At 38.0% G+C, this 16,491-nt stretch overlaps 2 protein-coding genes across 6 annotated transcripts; one reads left to right on the top strand and one right to left on the bottom strand.

Annotated features, from left to right (window-relative positions):
- Positions 1–1,188: 1,188 nt before the first annotated feature.
- Positions 1,189–6,772, top strand: LOC107789889 (transcription factor bHLH140). Of its 5 annotated transcripts, XM_016611767.2 has the most exons (7): positions 1,189–1,450; positions 1,559–1,677; positions 2,553–3,463; positions 4,138–4,759; positions 4,843–5,013; positions 6,239–6,271; positions 6,347–6,772. In XM_016611767.2, the coding sequence occupies exons 1-7, from the start codon at positions 1,411–1,413 to the stop codon at positions 6,566–6,568; spliced, it is 2,118 nt and encodes a 705-aa protein (XP_016467253.1). In that variant the 5' UTR covers positions 1,189–1,410; the 3' UTR covers positions 6,569–6,772. The 5 variants fall into 5 exon arrangements, with proteins under 5 accessions (XP_016467253.1, XP_016467251.1, XP_016467252.1 ...); XM_016611765.2 differs by having other exon boundaries at positions 6,239–6,772; XM_016611766.2 differs by having other exon boundaries at positions 1,233–1,450; positions 1,564–1,677; positions 6,239–6,772.
- A 465-nt stretch (positions 6,773–7,237) lies between these two features.
- Positions 7,238–10,710, bottom strand: LOC107789890 (pyruvate decarboxylase 1-like). The gene is made up of 6 exons (XM_016611768.2): positions 10,089–10,710; positions 9,451–9,614; positions 8,148–8,798; positions 7,928–8,045; positions 7,657–7,845; positions 7,238–7,579 (listed from the first exon to the last, which is right to left on the bottom strand). Exons 1-6 carry the CDS (start codon positions 10,605–10,607, stop codon positions 7,409–7,411), a joined length of 1,812 nt encoding a protein of 603 aa, XP_016467254.1. The 5' UTR covers positions 10,608–10,710; the 3' UTR covers positions 7,238–7,408.
- Positions 10,711–16,491: the final 5,781 nt, after the last annotated feature.

Genomic DNA, 16,491 nt, shown 5'->3' with positions numbered 1-16,491 from the left:
CACAAACTTCTTGCTTTGAATGTGAGTATAATCAACTTCATTAGAAAAATTAATATAGACATGCTGAAAATCAAAATAAACACTCTTTACCTATCCTTTCAGATGATATTGTCTAATAAAAGCCTTCCTAATATCCTCTATTGAAGGCTTTCCCTTATAAAATTTTCCAATTAGGGTGAGTCTACATTCTTTTGCTAAATTCACGAAGTAATCTTCAGCACTGAAAAATATGGTCGACTTACCTAGATGGGTACCATATTTTATCTCTACTGACTTGACACCTTCAGTCATAGATGGTAGCTCTGCTTGGACAACTGCAGCAAAAGATGGTTTAAATACTTCTTAGTCCACCTATTAGCCCCAATCTGAGTAGTTTTGTCATCAATAACTGTCCCTTTTGTAGCTGGTACTGGAGGTGGATTAATGATTTCTTATGTGTTTCCTTTTTCTTGTATGTTTGCTCCAGATTGCTCCTTATTCCTCCTCTCTGGTTTATCAAAGTTGGCTAAAACTTTTGGTTGTGGTGGTATGGTGTGTGAGATAGCAGTGTTGGTTTGGTTTTTGTTTGAGGTGCCAAGAGCACTAGGAGTAGGAGCCCTTCCAGCACTATAGTTATTGGTAGTATGGTTTGGGTTATCAGAATTTGCGGTGTTTGTTTGGTGGCTATGTTTCAATGTGCCCTTTTTGGTGGTGATCGTAGGTGGCGAGGAGGTTTGAGTCGTTGTATGTAGACTACATGTCGAAATGTTGGTAGCTACAAAGGCGGTTGTAGGGTCAGATATTGGGGCCGGTGGTGGGTCATTGTGATGTTATCCCACCAGATCTACTTTTGTCATAGTTCTCATTGTGATATTTGACCAAGCTTCTAAAATCAACTTATCTAAAAAGAGCTTTTTTGTAAAAGTATTTTTCGAAGAAGTTTTTTTGGTAAAAAGTAATTTGTGTTTGATTAATCAACTTGAAAAGTGTTTTTGAGTTACAATTAATGTTTGGCCAAATATTTAGAAACTGTTTTTAAGTAAAAAAAAATTCAAGAGTGCTTTTATCTCAAAAATTGTTTCTTCCTCTATGCAAAAAGTATTTTTTTAAAAAAATTTTTTGGTCAAACACCTTAATTTTGAAAAAAAAATATTTTATTTTTTTAAATAAAAATATTTTTGGACTTGGAGAAGCTTGGCCATAAGGTGCGAAGGAGAAAGAGGAAAGAAAACACAAGCTTTCAATTTTCAATTAGAAAAAATATTAAAACCAAAAGGAATATTTAAACAGTTCCTCTCCCTGCGTAGAAGTTCCTTAAGAAGTGTCTCGAGGAACCTGAAAAGCTCCGAAACTCTCCTCAAAAGCATGTAAAACGATCCAATTCCTCATTTAGTGCGAGAAACAACTTACTTTTTGCATCTCCTAATTACTATGGAAGCAATGGAGATTGATCCTGAAACTAATTCAAAAGGTAATTCTTGTTTTAACAGTCATCTTTTTCTCAATTTGTTCATTCTTTATATATATATATATGTATATATAAAAAAAATCAATTGTTTGATTAATTGATTGAAATTAGGGAAGGATGAAGCGAAACCCATAATGGTAATATTGATGGGTGCTCCAGGAAGTGGTAAGTCTACATTTTGTGACCTTGTAATGCGAGTCTCTACCCGCCCTTGGGTTCGTATTTGCCAGGTTAGTTCTTATCTGTTAGTACTAACAGTAGTTTTCTTTCTTTGTATGTATGTTGCAAAAATGTGTCTATATGATGGAATGGCTGAATGGGGTCCTTTGACTATGATGTTTTACTGTCCCAAAAAGGTAGCAGTAACAATTTTACTGTTGGGCTGTCGAACAATTTTTCCTTTGGCTATGATGTTTTCAAATATTTTGAATGTATCTAGATATAAAAAATTGTGAGCTGAACTCCGAAATGTGTAAATTTTGTTTCAATAATCTAAGAAATTATGCCTGAATTTCACCAGGGAAATTAAATGAGTTGATCCTCCGCCATTCTTTTTGGGCCGAAGAGGATATATTTGCTGGTTGTGGTACAATGTGCATGCATGTTTTGAATTTTGGGAATCTACAGTTTGTTCTGTAAGAAGACTGGAGTAGAAAGTTTCAAGGTGAATTAAAAGGTTGCTTTTTATATGGGTACTGGGGTAGTGCATATGGTTCATATATTCAATAGATTTGTAGGTGCTAACTTTATGGGAAATTGGCATTTGATTCAATTTCACCTGCCTTAAGAGTAAGCGAGGGTACTGCCAGTTCCCCTTTACACTCCTCTTCCAAAGCCCCTCATCGCTTGTACTAGAAAAAGAAAATGAAGTGTTGTTTTATAGTTTTTCACTCTGGCCGGAGTAGCTTAGTGTTGCATTTCATGTATGTATACGACAAGTTTAGGTTTCTTGCTGATTATTAGGATTTGAAGCATGTTTATGTTTATTCTCTACCGAACTTACCAGCACCCTGCAGTTTATTAGATGGAATACTATGTCAAAACATGTTATTAGAAAGATAAGGTCTCACTTTGGAAGATTGACAAGTTCTATTTGCTATTGTAGGATACCATTGGGAATGGTAAGGCTGGGACAAAGAACCAATGCTTGACAGGTGCAGCTAGTGCGCTAAAGGAAGGAAAAAGTGTATTTATAGATAGATGCAACTTGGATAGAGAACAGCGGGCCGATTTTTTGAAGCTTGTTGGTCCAGAAGTTGAGAAGCATGCTGTTGTGCTTGATCTTCCAGCTAAGGTTTGTATTTCTCGGTCGGTTAAGAGGACGGGGCATGAAGGAAATTTGCAAGGTGGGAAGGCTGCTGCAGTTGTGAATAGGATGCTACAAAAGAAAGAGTTGCCTAAGCTGAATGAAGGCTATACTCGAATTACGGTTTGCCAAGATGAAAAAGATGTTCAAGCTGCAATCAATACTTACACTGCACTTGGTCCGTCAGATAAACTTCCACCAGGCTTTTTCGGCCAGAAGAACTCAGATGCCAAAGTCCAACTTGGTATAATGAAGTTCCTAAAAAAGAAAGATCCTCCTGGATGTTCTGATACTGTGACGAATGTCTCTCCAGAGAATATTCAATCTCATGCCACCAAGGAAAAGGACTCCAACCAAGTACTAGAGAGCCGTGAAGAACCTAAAATGGCATCTGCTGGCAGTAACATTTCTTTAGAAAATACCCCCACACTTGCATTTCCATCTATTTCTACAGCAGATTTCCATTTCAATCTTGATAAAGCATCGGATATAATAGTTGAAAAGGTTGAAGAATATGTAAATAAGCTTGGAAATGCTAGGCTTGTCTTGGTGGATTTGTCTCAGAATTCAAAAATACTGTCCCTTGTCAAGGCTAAAGCTGCAGAGAAGAACATCGACACCAAAAAGTTTTTTACATTTGCGGGGAATATAACTAAACTATACTCGGAAGGAGGTTTGCACTGCACCGTGATTGCTAATGCCACTAACTGGTAAATCTCTGCGCCATTATACTGTGCTAGCGAAAACGAGAAAATTGATTTAACTCTGCGAGAGCCTTACCAGAAAATTTCTTTCTGTTTGCATGTTCTGTGGTGGAAGCTTTGTTTAATGAAAAATAAAGTTGGTGAGGGAAAGCAAGTGGTTTCATTTGAACACCACCTTTTATGGTGGCTCCAAAGTTTACCTATAAGTCAGATGTAAATGAAAGTATTCCAAAATTTTCAACGAGATGAAGAACTGTTTTTTCAAGAAAAAAAAATTAAGGTAGATTAATGGCATGTAAAACAAATGGAATAATGTGTAGTCTTGTGCCTAAACTAGCCTTCTTTTGCGAGAGCTGCAATGTGGAGGGAGAGATACTTCTAGCGGAAATCTACTTTCATGATTCATGAATCAATGTGGTACACATCCGTGGTTTTGATGATGACGTGTGCATGTAGAGCCATTAAATAGCAGGGTGCTAAACAATCTTGCAGATATTTCCATTTTCTAGTTATGTCCAGCAGGTTCTTGATACTAATTTAGTTGTAAGCTCACCCACCCGTAATATAATACTCCGTCGACACGCATTCTTTCTGTTTCTATTGAAGCGTAATATTATCTTGCCAAGATATTATGTGTTGTTGCTTGATTTGCTTGTCATCTAAAAGCCAACTTTTCTCAGGCGACTAAAACCAGGAGGTGGAGGTGTAAATGCTGCTATATTTAGTGCAGCTGGTCCTGCCCTTGAAACTGCAACCAAAGTTAGAGCTGGATCCCTTAATCCTGGAAAAGCTATTGTCGTCCCTCTTCCTTCATCTTCTCCCTTGTTTAGTAGGGAAGGGGTTACTCATGTCATTCATGTCCTTGGACCAAATATGAATTCCCAGAGACCAAACCATCTCAACAATGACTACGTCAAGGGCTGTCAAATACTCCGGGAAGCTTACTCATCACTTTTTGATGGTTTTGCTTTTATAGTTAGGACTCAAGGAAAACCGGTTAAGGATAATTTTGAAAAAGAACTGAAAAGAGAAGCTCAAGCAGAGCAAGGTTCTACAAATGGTGAGAAAGCCAAGCGGGAAGCTGTCTGTGAAGTTGACATGAACAAGAAGTACAAAAGCTTTGTGAAAGAACTTGGACCCAATGTTGGAAGTTCTGGAGATGGAAATACTGGTGAACAGACAAGAAAGGCATGGGGCTCATGGGCTCAAGCTCTTTACGACACTGCAATGCATCCTGAGAGGCATAAGAATATAATAGAGAAGTCAGATGATGTTGTTGTACTGAATGATCTTTATCCAAAGGTTATCTTCCTCTCTCCCTGCCCCTCCCCCCGCTTGGCATTTCTCCCTTGTGAATTTGACAAATATATGTATTCCTTTTGCAGGCTCAGAAACACCTCTTAGTTTTGGCACGTATTGAAGGTCTTGACCGTCTTGCAGATGTTCAGAAGGAGCACCTCACATTATTAAAGACAATGCACAGTGTTGGCTTGAAGTGGGCTGAAATGTTTCTATCGGAAAACAATTCATTGATATTCCGCCTTGGATATCATTCGGTACGTTGAACCATCTCCAATTCTTGTGTTTGCAAGAATCATGAGAGATAAGAAAGGCAGTACATAGGAGTACCATTTTTAATGTTTACGCTCTAAAAATTTTTTTTTTTTTGGGGGGGGGTTGGGGTAGTGTTTGGATATTTGTATATTGCTTGATTACAGTTTCGTATTTCCTTTATTCTATCCAGAAAAGAAAAACCAATTTGCAACTAAAAACTAATGATTTACAACTTATAACAACAGCAGAAAGAAAAAGAAAGGGAAAAAAACCCAGTATAATCCCACAAGTGGGGTCTGGGGAGGATGGTGTGTATGCATACCTTACTCCTATCTTGCGAAGGTACACAGGTTGTTTCTGATAGACTCTCGGCTCAAGCAAAGCACAACCGAAAAAGAAGTAGTAACAATAACAAGATAATGATTTACAACTTATCTTGTTTGAAATGCTATAATGTTGTGGAAGCTTAGGTCAGCAAAAGAATATACGACCCATGTTTTGTGTGCTTTTCTGGCCACTAATTTTACCTTCAAGCCTGGGAAATATTGTAGGTGAAAATTTGTTCTCTCAAGGGAGTGCTGCAACTTCACATAACATTTTCTCTATTAAAAAGATGTTTACAAGAGTTTGTAAGTTTTATCACTGTGGATTAGAAGTTCACCAGTCACCAGTCCACTAAGAATCTGGTAGTTTAAATGGAAGGAGGTGGTTTTGATTCATCTAATCAGTGGTGATATATAACAGGGGCCAAGTCAACATGTCTGAAATGGCAGAATTGTATAAACAGCCCTAGTTTCTGTTTATATTGGTTTATTTGGTGTGGTACATACATCAAGAGTGTGTATTGGGAACAGTGTATTGGTTTTTGGATTTTTCAGTGGGGATTCTTCCACCTTGTTCTTTACCCAAGCCATGTCATCAAGCCCCTCCTAGGCGGATTCTGGACTTAAATTTGATGGGATCAACTTTTAAGTTCTTACCATTGAGCTCATTGTATTTTTGAAAGTATGGGTTCAATTTGTATGTTCAAATTTTGGTACATTTTCACGTATTCTCTGCATCGAAAATATTAGGGTTCAGCTGTACCCAGTAATTGTAATTAGGGTTCAGCTCAACCCCAATCATTTGTTTCTCTTCTTGGATCCCTTCCTCAGATCGAGTCAAAATGCTCAACTCTTTTTTCTTCTACATCTCCTATTATATAATTTGGTGAACTTTTGTGTGTAGGTTCCTTCAATGCGTCAACTGCATCTTCATGTGGTAAGCCAAGACTTTGATTCAAAACATCTGAAGAATAAGAAGCACTGGAATTCATTCAACTCACCCTTCTTCCAGGATTCAGTTGATGTAATAGATGAAGTTAGCCAAAATGGGAAGGCCACTTTGAAGGATGAGAATTTCCTTTCCATGGAGCTAAGGTGCCATCGATGTCAAAGTGCACATCCAAACATTCCTCGCCTTAAGGCACACATTAGTTCTTGTCAAGCTTCCTTTCCTGCATTTCTGCTGCAAAATGGTCGTCTAGTTTTTTTAGCAGGTAAAGATGCAAATCACTGAGTTTAGACACTAGGATTGAGCTGTGTTGTATTGAGACAGCATATGTATATACAATTTGGGGGAAAAGTTTAGTCTGTTAGGAGGATTATATGAACAATTTCAGTTGGTCTTTGCTCCTGGTGACTTGAAAATTTCCTTTAACAGCAATATTCACTTTGGATTTAGAGATGGTCTTATATACGATTGATTTTGTTGTTTTCTTTATTATTTTTTATAAATCAGCATTGGTGACATAAAAATGGAAAACTTTCCCCTCATGTCATTAACCGAAATAGGATCCGAGATCTCAAATAAAAAATTCGGGTCAGTATGATGATGGAACCAAGAATTATGGTACCAAATACCAAGTCCTTACAATTTACAAGTATACGAAAAAATTATCATCCATGTGAAATTGGGGACTTCCACCACTCCATGTGAATGGACTGAAAAAAGCAACAACGTTTCCTTGACTAGCGGAAACAACCACCGGCAAATGCTAAATTCTCTTTTTTCTCTTCAATAATAAGAGAACGCTAAGTTAATCAAACCTGTCTAAGTGGAGAAAAGTAGAGAGAGAAACGGACCCATTATTTACTGAGTTTTGTACCCAATAGCCCTTATAGATTTCTCAATTATCAAAAATAAATTTTTGTTATCCATCACTTCCGAAAAACTAAGTCAAAAGAGTTCCAAAGGAAAAGCCATTATATACACAAGCTAACAAAAGAAAAGGACAAAATTACAAATGTACCATAACAGGCAATACATACCCCTGGGGAAACTAGGAACTCAGAAATTAAACATGGCAACATTTTTGTAGCAAACCAGGTAAATACTTTATTTGAACAACTAGAGATTTTACTGTGGGTTTGGTGGACGACTATTAGCTGCTGAAACCCTTGAACCCCATTCAAGCAGCTCTTTGCTAGTGTCATCTTTATGGACAATCACTTCAATGAAGCATAGGCAGTCTTTCTTGGCTCCATTTGCTGTTTCAATTGCTTCCACCAGCTCCTCTTCACAATAAACCTACCATGCAATAGTTTCCGTTAGATGAATCCGAGTAAAATCAAAGGTGATGATTGAAATTTTGAAGTTTAACTCACCTTGGTTGTCCAACATTTTCCTTCTCCATTATGGATTGCATCGACTAATCCGGTGTAATTCCAATTCTTGATCACATTGTAAGGTCCATCATGGATCTCAACTTCAATTGTATAACCACCATTGTTTATCAAGAAGATAATGGTCCTTTGTCCGCACCTCAGCATCGTTGAAATATCCTGAGCAGTCACCTGCATGTATTTTGCCATAAAGTTGGATTAGACACACCGGGGAACACCAACAATTCATTCAATTCAAACAGAGTCTGTTTACCTGAAAGCTACCATCACCGATGCATGCAATCACCCGCTTTTCAGGTGCAGCTTGTGCGTAACCAAGAGTTGCACCGACAGACCAACCGATGGATCCATACTGCATTTGGAACTCATAACTGAAAGACAGCGAAGAACAACAGAAGTCATTATTATTATGATCGTGGAAAGCAATATCAAATGACAGTCATTTTACAGATTTCTATTGATTTGATGCTCACCCACATCCTTGTGGCAATTTCAGCTTCTGGCAATTAAACCATGAGTCCCCCGTCTCAGCAATCACAGCACTGTCGCCAGACAACATATTCTGAATGTGTTGAAATAGAACATTAACCCTTAATGCCTCCTTAGGCTCACATTTAAGAGGATGTCCCTCAGGAATATAAATCCTATGGTAATTCTCATAAGCAGTCGGATTATGCTTTAATCTCTTTGCTAATGCAGCAAGGAAATCCCTCATCAGAACACAACCAAACGCTGGTCCATTCCCAATAGTCACACGATCAGGCTGGACAATGATCGCTTTCTCTTTCTTGAGAAGCAGAGAATAACCAACAGAGCTATAGTCATTAAAAATAGGTCCAGCAAACAAGTATGCATCAGCAGATTCCACAATTTCAGCACAGAATGCCGTGCTCACTGCACCCCAGTAAGTCCCAATGAAATGTGAATGGTGTTCGGGAAACAACCCTTTAGCGGATGGCATCACTGCGACAGCATAACCACAGGCATCAGACAACTCAACAAAAGCATCAGATGCCTTTGCAACTCGCATTTTTGGCCCTCCAACAAGTACTGGCTTTACTGCTTTATTCAAGAACTCAGTCGCTGCCTCCACTGCTGCTTCCAAACCCATCATATTACTCAGTCTACACGCATCAAAAGACACCAAAGTAAGCAACTCAGACACATAAAAAGAGGCAGATCCTGCATATAAGGAGAGTGTATATACATGCATCAACTATTTCATTTCGTTGTTCATTTTGTGATCGATCAATCTATCACTCAATCACAAGCCGCTCTGCTCTATGCCTCTATCAATGTCTGATTTTTGGTTGTCTAATCACACTCGATATTATGTATCTGCTTATCATTTCCATGCTCGGTAGTTTTGTACTAGGTTATTTCGGACGTTTGGCTTGGAAAAGTAAGACCTGGACCTTACATATCAATCTAAATTTTTTAAATAAAATAAAAATAAGTATATATGATAAGAGAACATCCACCACCTTTAAATCTTGGATCCATGATCAATTAAGAGCATCGACAACACACTACATATTTCAATACAATTCAACAGAAAGAACAGATTCTTTTTTTTTTTTTTTTTGAACAAGGTAACAAGATATAAATTTTATTAACAATTAAATTAGTCCTTAGCACAAAGACAGTGCCAAGAGAACCAAAGTTACAGGACCCTCCAGAAAGAACAGATTCTTATCCATATAAACCACTTCAGCATGAAAGAACAGAGTACACAATCAGTCTTTTGAGTATAACCCAAAGCTCAAGACTATTTACCTGGGAGAGAAGGCAAATGGAACTGGTTCACGACTGAAAGTAGGGTGTGGAATCCCCGGCAGATTACAGCCTATGCTTATGTACACCGGCTTACTCTCTTTCAAAGCTGTAGATATTGCAGTGTCGATCAGTTCATGTGCATCCTCCAAATTATTCACCACAGCCTGCAAATACCCAAAACCCAACAAACATATTACACAAAACTTCGTACAAATACAAAATACAATCTCTATGCTGCGACGGAAAATATTCTTTGAAAGATGTTTTCTAGAAAAAAATAAGTTTTCGTCCACCAAGAGGGGAAAATGACTTCCCTTACTTTTGGACTGAAGTCATTTACCTTCATTATCTTTTAATTCTGATTTCTATATCACTGCTTTAACCACATCACTTACACCATATTATCAATCTTTCATACTCAAATATTTCATCAAAATATTATCCGATTTGCTAATATTATTATCATCATTAATACTAAATGTTTTCAACCAAAAAACATCATTCTCCAACCAAACACTAGAAAATATTTTTGAGAAAACAAACCATTTTCTGGAAAAATGACTTTCATCGTACAAATGCCCCTTAATGTTAGTGTTACATAAACATAAAACGGGACAAATAAGAAAAGTAATACAGACCTGGTAGCAAGTAACAGTTTGAAAGCAACGGAGCTCCTGACTAAAATCCTGCAACCCAATAGTATGATGTAAAATCCTGTTGGTTCCATAATCATTCGAATTAGGTCCCCCAACAATACATATCAACGGTAGATTCTCACTATAAGCACCCGCTATAGCATTCAAAACACTTAATCCCCCTACAGTGAACGTAACAACACACGCACCCACACCACGTGCTCTAGCATAACCGTCAGCGGCATAACCAGCATTAAGTTCATTACAACAACCTACGAGGTTAAGTTCAGGTTCAGATACGAGGTGGTCTAAAAGTGTTAAGTTGAAGTCGCCGGGAACGGAGAAAACGTCGGTGACGCCGATTTGGAGTAAACGGCGTGCGAGGTGACGGCCTAGAGTTGAGTATGGGGAATTGAACGGAACGGTGGGAGTTTGGATTGTAACGGCGTTTTGGGCTGGTAAGTTGGATATTTCGTTGTTTAAAGGTTTACACGTGTCGATTGCACTGACCTTGAAATCCATTGAAGGTGATGATGAAGAATATATGAAGGATTGCTTACTCTGTTTTTGTTTTTTCGTTCTGTGAGTAAGAGTACGAGAGGGTTGAGAAGATTTATATAGTGTTTGGATTAACAAGAAACAAGGGGCGGATTTGCGTTTTTAAATTTTAAGTTTGTTGGTTTTCTTTTTTTAGCCTTTCTCTTTTCTCTTTTTCTTGCGAGGAGGGAAATGAGGAGTGGGAGTTAGGAACCGTAAAAACGAACTTATATAATTTTTATATACTAGTCTTAGTGAATGAGAATTAATATTCTAAAAATAACATAAATCATATTTAAAAGATATATTTGTATTATAAAGAAAAGTTAGTACATAATTATAAGTTCCAAAATAATAAATAGTATTCATGTTTAAGGGTTTAGATCTGTTTGAATGGTTCCTCCTCAAGTTTGTTTTATTACTTGCTTCTTTGTACGAAAATATTATAGGAGTACGAATTAAAAAGTAAAACGGTCGTTCAATTTTATATTAAATTTGTGTATAATAGTTTACCAATAACTAAATATTCTTTACTCGCATCTATTTATTTTTTGAAAATACTAAAACTTGTATTATGTCCATGCCTTAGGAATCACATAGGAATTTTATTAAAAATAAATCTTGCCTTACCCATGTATAAGGTGGGTATTAAGTATTTATAGATTGACTAATTAAATGAAAGTTGCGTCTAAATCTCTTGAGATATGCATTTTCTATAAGTTTAATGTTTTCAACTTTGCTATGAAAACCGTGGTCCTATAAAGTATTCAATCATATTACATATATGCTTAGGCATATATTTCATGGACACTTTAATAATACTAACGTTCATATAATACTACTAACTTCTAACAAATACTTTTAAAATATATATGCACCAAAAATATAATATGCTTGAATATTCTCGGTTCATTTATTTATATGGTGGATTTGTACGCTTGTGCAAGACTTTTTTGGAGCTTTTTGAACTAAATTATATCTAATTTCAAAAAAACTTGAAGCTCTACATTACGCAAGAAAATAAAATACACAGAAATATTATTTTCTCCAAGCTTGAACCTTTTTTTTTAATAAGGAAACTTGAGCTTGAATATCTACAAACAAATGGTTGTTACCAAATTTAAACTAATACAACAACAACCTAGAGTAATCCCACAAGTGGGGTATGTGGAGAATAGGATGTACACAACCTTACCCCTCATAAGTGTGAATTTTGATCACTTATTAGTGCATTTTTACTTTTGTTTTAGTCCGAAAGTGTTGATTTATGTTCCCAAAACTAATGAAAGTGTGCAAATTGCAGGAATATTGGAGATTTGGATTCGAATGACGAAATCCAGCTCAAAAAGAAGTGTTCCGGCTTAAAAGGCAAGAAGGGGCGCAACAGACCAAAATTGTGATCCGCAGAAGTATTTTTGCGGCCGCATAAGAAAGCGCGGACTGCAGAATTCTCCTTGCGGCAGCAGATCTATTGTTGAAGCTCAGAGATGGAATGAAAAGAAGTGAGGACCGCACACAAATTGTGCATCCGCAGAACATGATCGCACTGATAAGAATTCAAAAAGTTCAGAGAGTGTACAAAATAACCAAGACTGAAGCTTTGCCTGAAGTGCGGACCGCACATGAATTGTGCGGCCGCAGAAGCTGAAGTGCGGACCGTACATGAATTGTGCGGCTGCAGAATCCCTCAACATGCAAGCTCAAGCAAAGTGCGGACCGCACATGGAATTGTGCGGCCGCAGACATGAGTAGCTAGATATTTACTAGGGTTGTGATCCAACTCTAGTATGTAAACCTTATGGGTATTTAATTTAATGCTTGTTTATGATTTGGTGTTTGTTATTTAGCCTTGTTCATGCTTTAATTTTAGAATTAATGGTTGCAAAAATTGATTCATGCCTTTTTGACTTGATCTTTACTTGGCAAAGAGGGACCTTGTAGGAATGCTTGGCTAACAAGAAATTGGGCTAGTTAAGGATTTGACTCGCCTAGTTAAAGGGTTTGAACTAGAGATAGGAAAAATCCGACTTGAGCTCATATCAACTACTTAGCATAATTTTCATTTGGGCTTGAGAAAGCCAAATTGGGCAAAATCACTCTATGACCGAGAGGTATTGAGTGGGTACCTTAGAGTTGAGAGCTATAATATAGCCCAATCACTAAAACAAGTATTAACGTAATTAACCCATTAGGCTAACACCTAGGCGAAGGTTACATCCCTAGGCTGTTTACCTATTTGAAAATAACCAAAAACAATTAGTCAATTTCTAGTTTTATTTCTCTAGTTGATCATTGATAGTGTAGTTTATAGAAGTATTTTGCAAAACCGACTTGATTGGAAGTGTATTTAAGCTGTTTCATCTTCACGCATCAAGTATACACTCTCACACCCATTTGTTAGCTCCTTGAGGAAATCGACCCCGACTCATAGTTGGGTATTATTCTTCCAACGACCTCTTCCACTCATTGTTGAGTATGGATTGGGAGTGGATCAATTTTTGGTGCCATTGACGGAGAATTAAAACGATGTTAGCTATATATTTGAGTGAATTTTTGGAATATCTTCTTTCTCTTCCGTGTTACTAATTTGTTTAGGAAATCATAGGTACAAACATGGCGAATAATGAGCTCAGAAATTTGCCTTTAGGGGACTCGGACGGCGAGGAGTAACAAGTAGATGAGGTACCTCAAGAGACATAAGCCAATCGGAGAGGTCGGGTACTATATGACAACGTACCCGCTCCACCCCTACCTCCACTACGAGCGGCTCCACTCCGGATATTGCCCAATGAAGGTTATGCTAGTATAAAAGTCCCTCCCTGTATTAGGGTGGACAACTTTCAAAATACCAATGTGATGCTTACATTACTTGAGCAATGAGGTTTCTTTACCGGTGAACCAACTCAAAATGCCTACAAACATTTAAAGGGTTTTGTGGATACATGTTGGGGGGCAAGCAAATGAATGTTTCCGAGGATGCATTGAGGGTAAGGATTTTTCCCTTCTCTCTATGGGAAAAAGCCTTGGATTGGTTGGAACGATTGTCAAACCATTCGATTCACACTTGGGATGAGTGCGTCCAAGTTCATTGCTAAATTTTTCTCTCCCAGGTACAAGGCTACACTTCAAGATGAGATCTAAATAAGAGCCGAATGAACCACTACACAAAATTTGGGAGCGCTATAGAACAATGGTTAAGGAATGTTACAACAATGATATGACGAAAAACATGTTGCAACAAACTTTTTATCGTGAGATTAACACAACCAACCAATATGTAGTGAATCAACTAGCCGGTGGGAACTTTATGACTACGCCTTATGAGGAGGCGTGTGATATTCTAGATGAAATGGAGGATACGTTATCGACTTTGAAATCCCGGGCCAATCTTCCACAAGGTGATCCGAACATGATCTACCTCCACAAAGAATTGCAAGACCATAGGCAAGACATTACCGAATTGACCACTACCATGACTCAACTAGCAAAGGCTCAACTAAATCAAGTGCAATCCCCTAAGCAAGTTCATGCTATGGAGAGAGTGAATATTTTGGTGAACAAGAGGAGAGCCAAGGGTCCACAAGTGCAAACTCGAGTGGAGAACTATGTGCAAAATGATGGTGGTTTTGATCAAGATGATTCTTATAATGAGCAAGAGGAAGAAGTGCAATATGAGAATAATTTCAAGGGCAAAGAAACAACTTCCAAGTCCCAAACCAACAACAATGGCGACCACAAAATAATCATGGAAATTGGAGTTCTAAAAATCAAGGGAATTGGCATAACAACAACAATAAAGGAAATTGGAGTGGAAACAACCAAGGAAATTGGGGAGGCAACAACCAAGGAGGTTGGGGTAATAATCAAGGCAACCGGGGGGTCGGTTTTTCAAAGGCCCCCAATGTATCAACAACCGAGCAACCCACCTCTTTATCCTTCCCATGGTTCAAGTTCTTGAAATAATGAGATGAGACGTATTGAAAATATGTTCAAGCAAATGATGGAAAAGAATGTTGATTCGGATACTTAACTTGCCTCACACAACATATCAATTCGAAATCTAGAAGTTCAAATAGGAAAAATCTCTCAAGCTCTAAATTATCGTCCTAAGGGTGCACTACCAAGTGACACGGTGGTGAACCTAAAGTGTGGTAACAATACGGGGAATGTTATGGCGATTATCATAAGAAGTGGAAGAGGTGGGAATGCACCCACCTCAAGTGAAAGGAGACGTGCTGATGATGACCAAGCGATGTAAGAAGAAGAGATCCCAAACAATGTGGTTCAAGCAAACGAGTAAGTTTGGATTGATATTGACGATAGTGTAGAAGAGGCTCAAGAGGAGGTGAACCCGTCTAGGGAACACATCATTGACATACTGGAATCGGTAGTGCAAAAGGTAAAGGCATGCACTATTTCCTAAGCCTCCACCTCCATACCCTCAAAGACTTGCCAAGCAAAATTGTGAGAATCAATTCAAGAAATTCATTCAAATGATAAAGAGTCTCTCAATCAATGTGCCATTGGTAGAAGCTTTGGAACAAATGACCGGTTATACAAAGTTTATGAAAGATCTTGTGTCAAAGAAGCGGTCTATGAATTTTGAGACTATAAAAGTCACTCATAAAGTTTGTGCGATTGTTCATTCAATGGCTCCTAAGTTGGAGGATCCCGGTGCTTTTACGATTCCTTGTACAATTGGAAGTATCGAGTTTGCTAAAGCTCTTTGTGATCTTGGGCAAGTATAAATTTGATGCCCTATTCAATTTTCAAGACCTTGGGGATTGGGCAACCAAGACCTACTTCTATGAGATTGTAAATGGCCGATCGTAGCATGAAAAAGCCGCTGGGTATGATTGAATATGTTTTGGTCCGGGTTGATAAATTCATTCCTCCGATGGACTTTATCATTCTAGATTGTGAAGTTGATTATGAAGTGACAATAATTCTTGGGAGACATTTCCTTGCTACGGGTAAGGCTCTTTGTGATGTAGAAGCCGGAGAACTCATTTTCCGGGTTGGTGATGAAAAAATGGTATTCCATGTGACAACCAAATAGCAATGAGGTGTGTTTGTTTGTGGACTTGGTGACCGATGTTATTGTTGATGATACAAGTGCTAATATCAATGTTGGTGATATGTTGGAGGCCATCTTGCTCAACTTTGACGATGACGAGATGGATGGTTTCATAGAATATGTGAACTCTTTGCAAGAAACGGGGTCGTACAACTATGCACCCCGGAAATTATATTTGGATCTTGAAAATAGGAAGACTCCTCCTACAAAGCCTTCTATTGAAGAGCCACCTACCTTGAAGTTTAATCCATTGCCTCCACACCTTCAGTATGAATTTCTCTGCCCTTATTCTACTTTACTGGTTTTCTTTCCTCTTGTTTGACTAACGTGCAGGTTGATTCCACATTGGCGATGTTACAAAAGAGGAAGAAGTCTATTGGGTGGACCTTGGCGGATATTCAAGGTATAAGCCCCACCTTTTGCATGTATAAGATAAAGTTGGAGGATGGTGCTAAACTGTCCATTGAACATCAACGAAGACTCAATGAGTCTATGCAAGAAATTTTCAAGAAGGATATCATCAAGTGGTTGGATGCCGAGGTTGTCTACCCCATATCCGATAATTCATGGACCTCTCCGGTTCAATGTGTCCCAAAGAAGGGGGCATGACGGTGGTTACCAATGATAAGAAAGAATTGATTCCTACAAGAACAATGACCAGTTGGAGGGTTTGTATGGATTATTGCAAGCTCAAAACAGTGACAAGGAAGGATCACTTTCCACTTTCGTTCTTTGATCAAATGCTCTATAGATTGGCTGGACGTGCTTTCTATTACTTTCTTGATGGGTACT

The sequence above is a fragment of the Nicotiana tabacum genome, chromosome 2 (genome assembly GCF_000715075.1).
Source record: "Nicotiana tabacum cultivar K326 chromosome 2, ASM71507v2, whole genome shotgun sequence".
NCBI classification, from domain to species: Eukaryota; Viridiplantae; Streptophyta; class Magnoliopsida; order Solanales; family Solanaceae; genus Nicotiana; species Nicotiana tabacum.
This window is presented reverse-complemented; position numbering and strand designations above follow the sequence as displayed.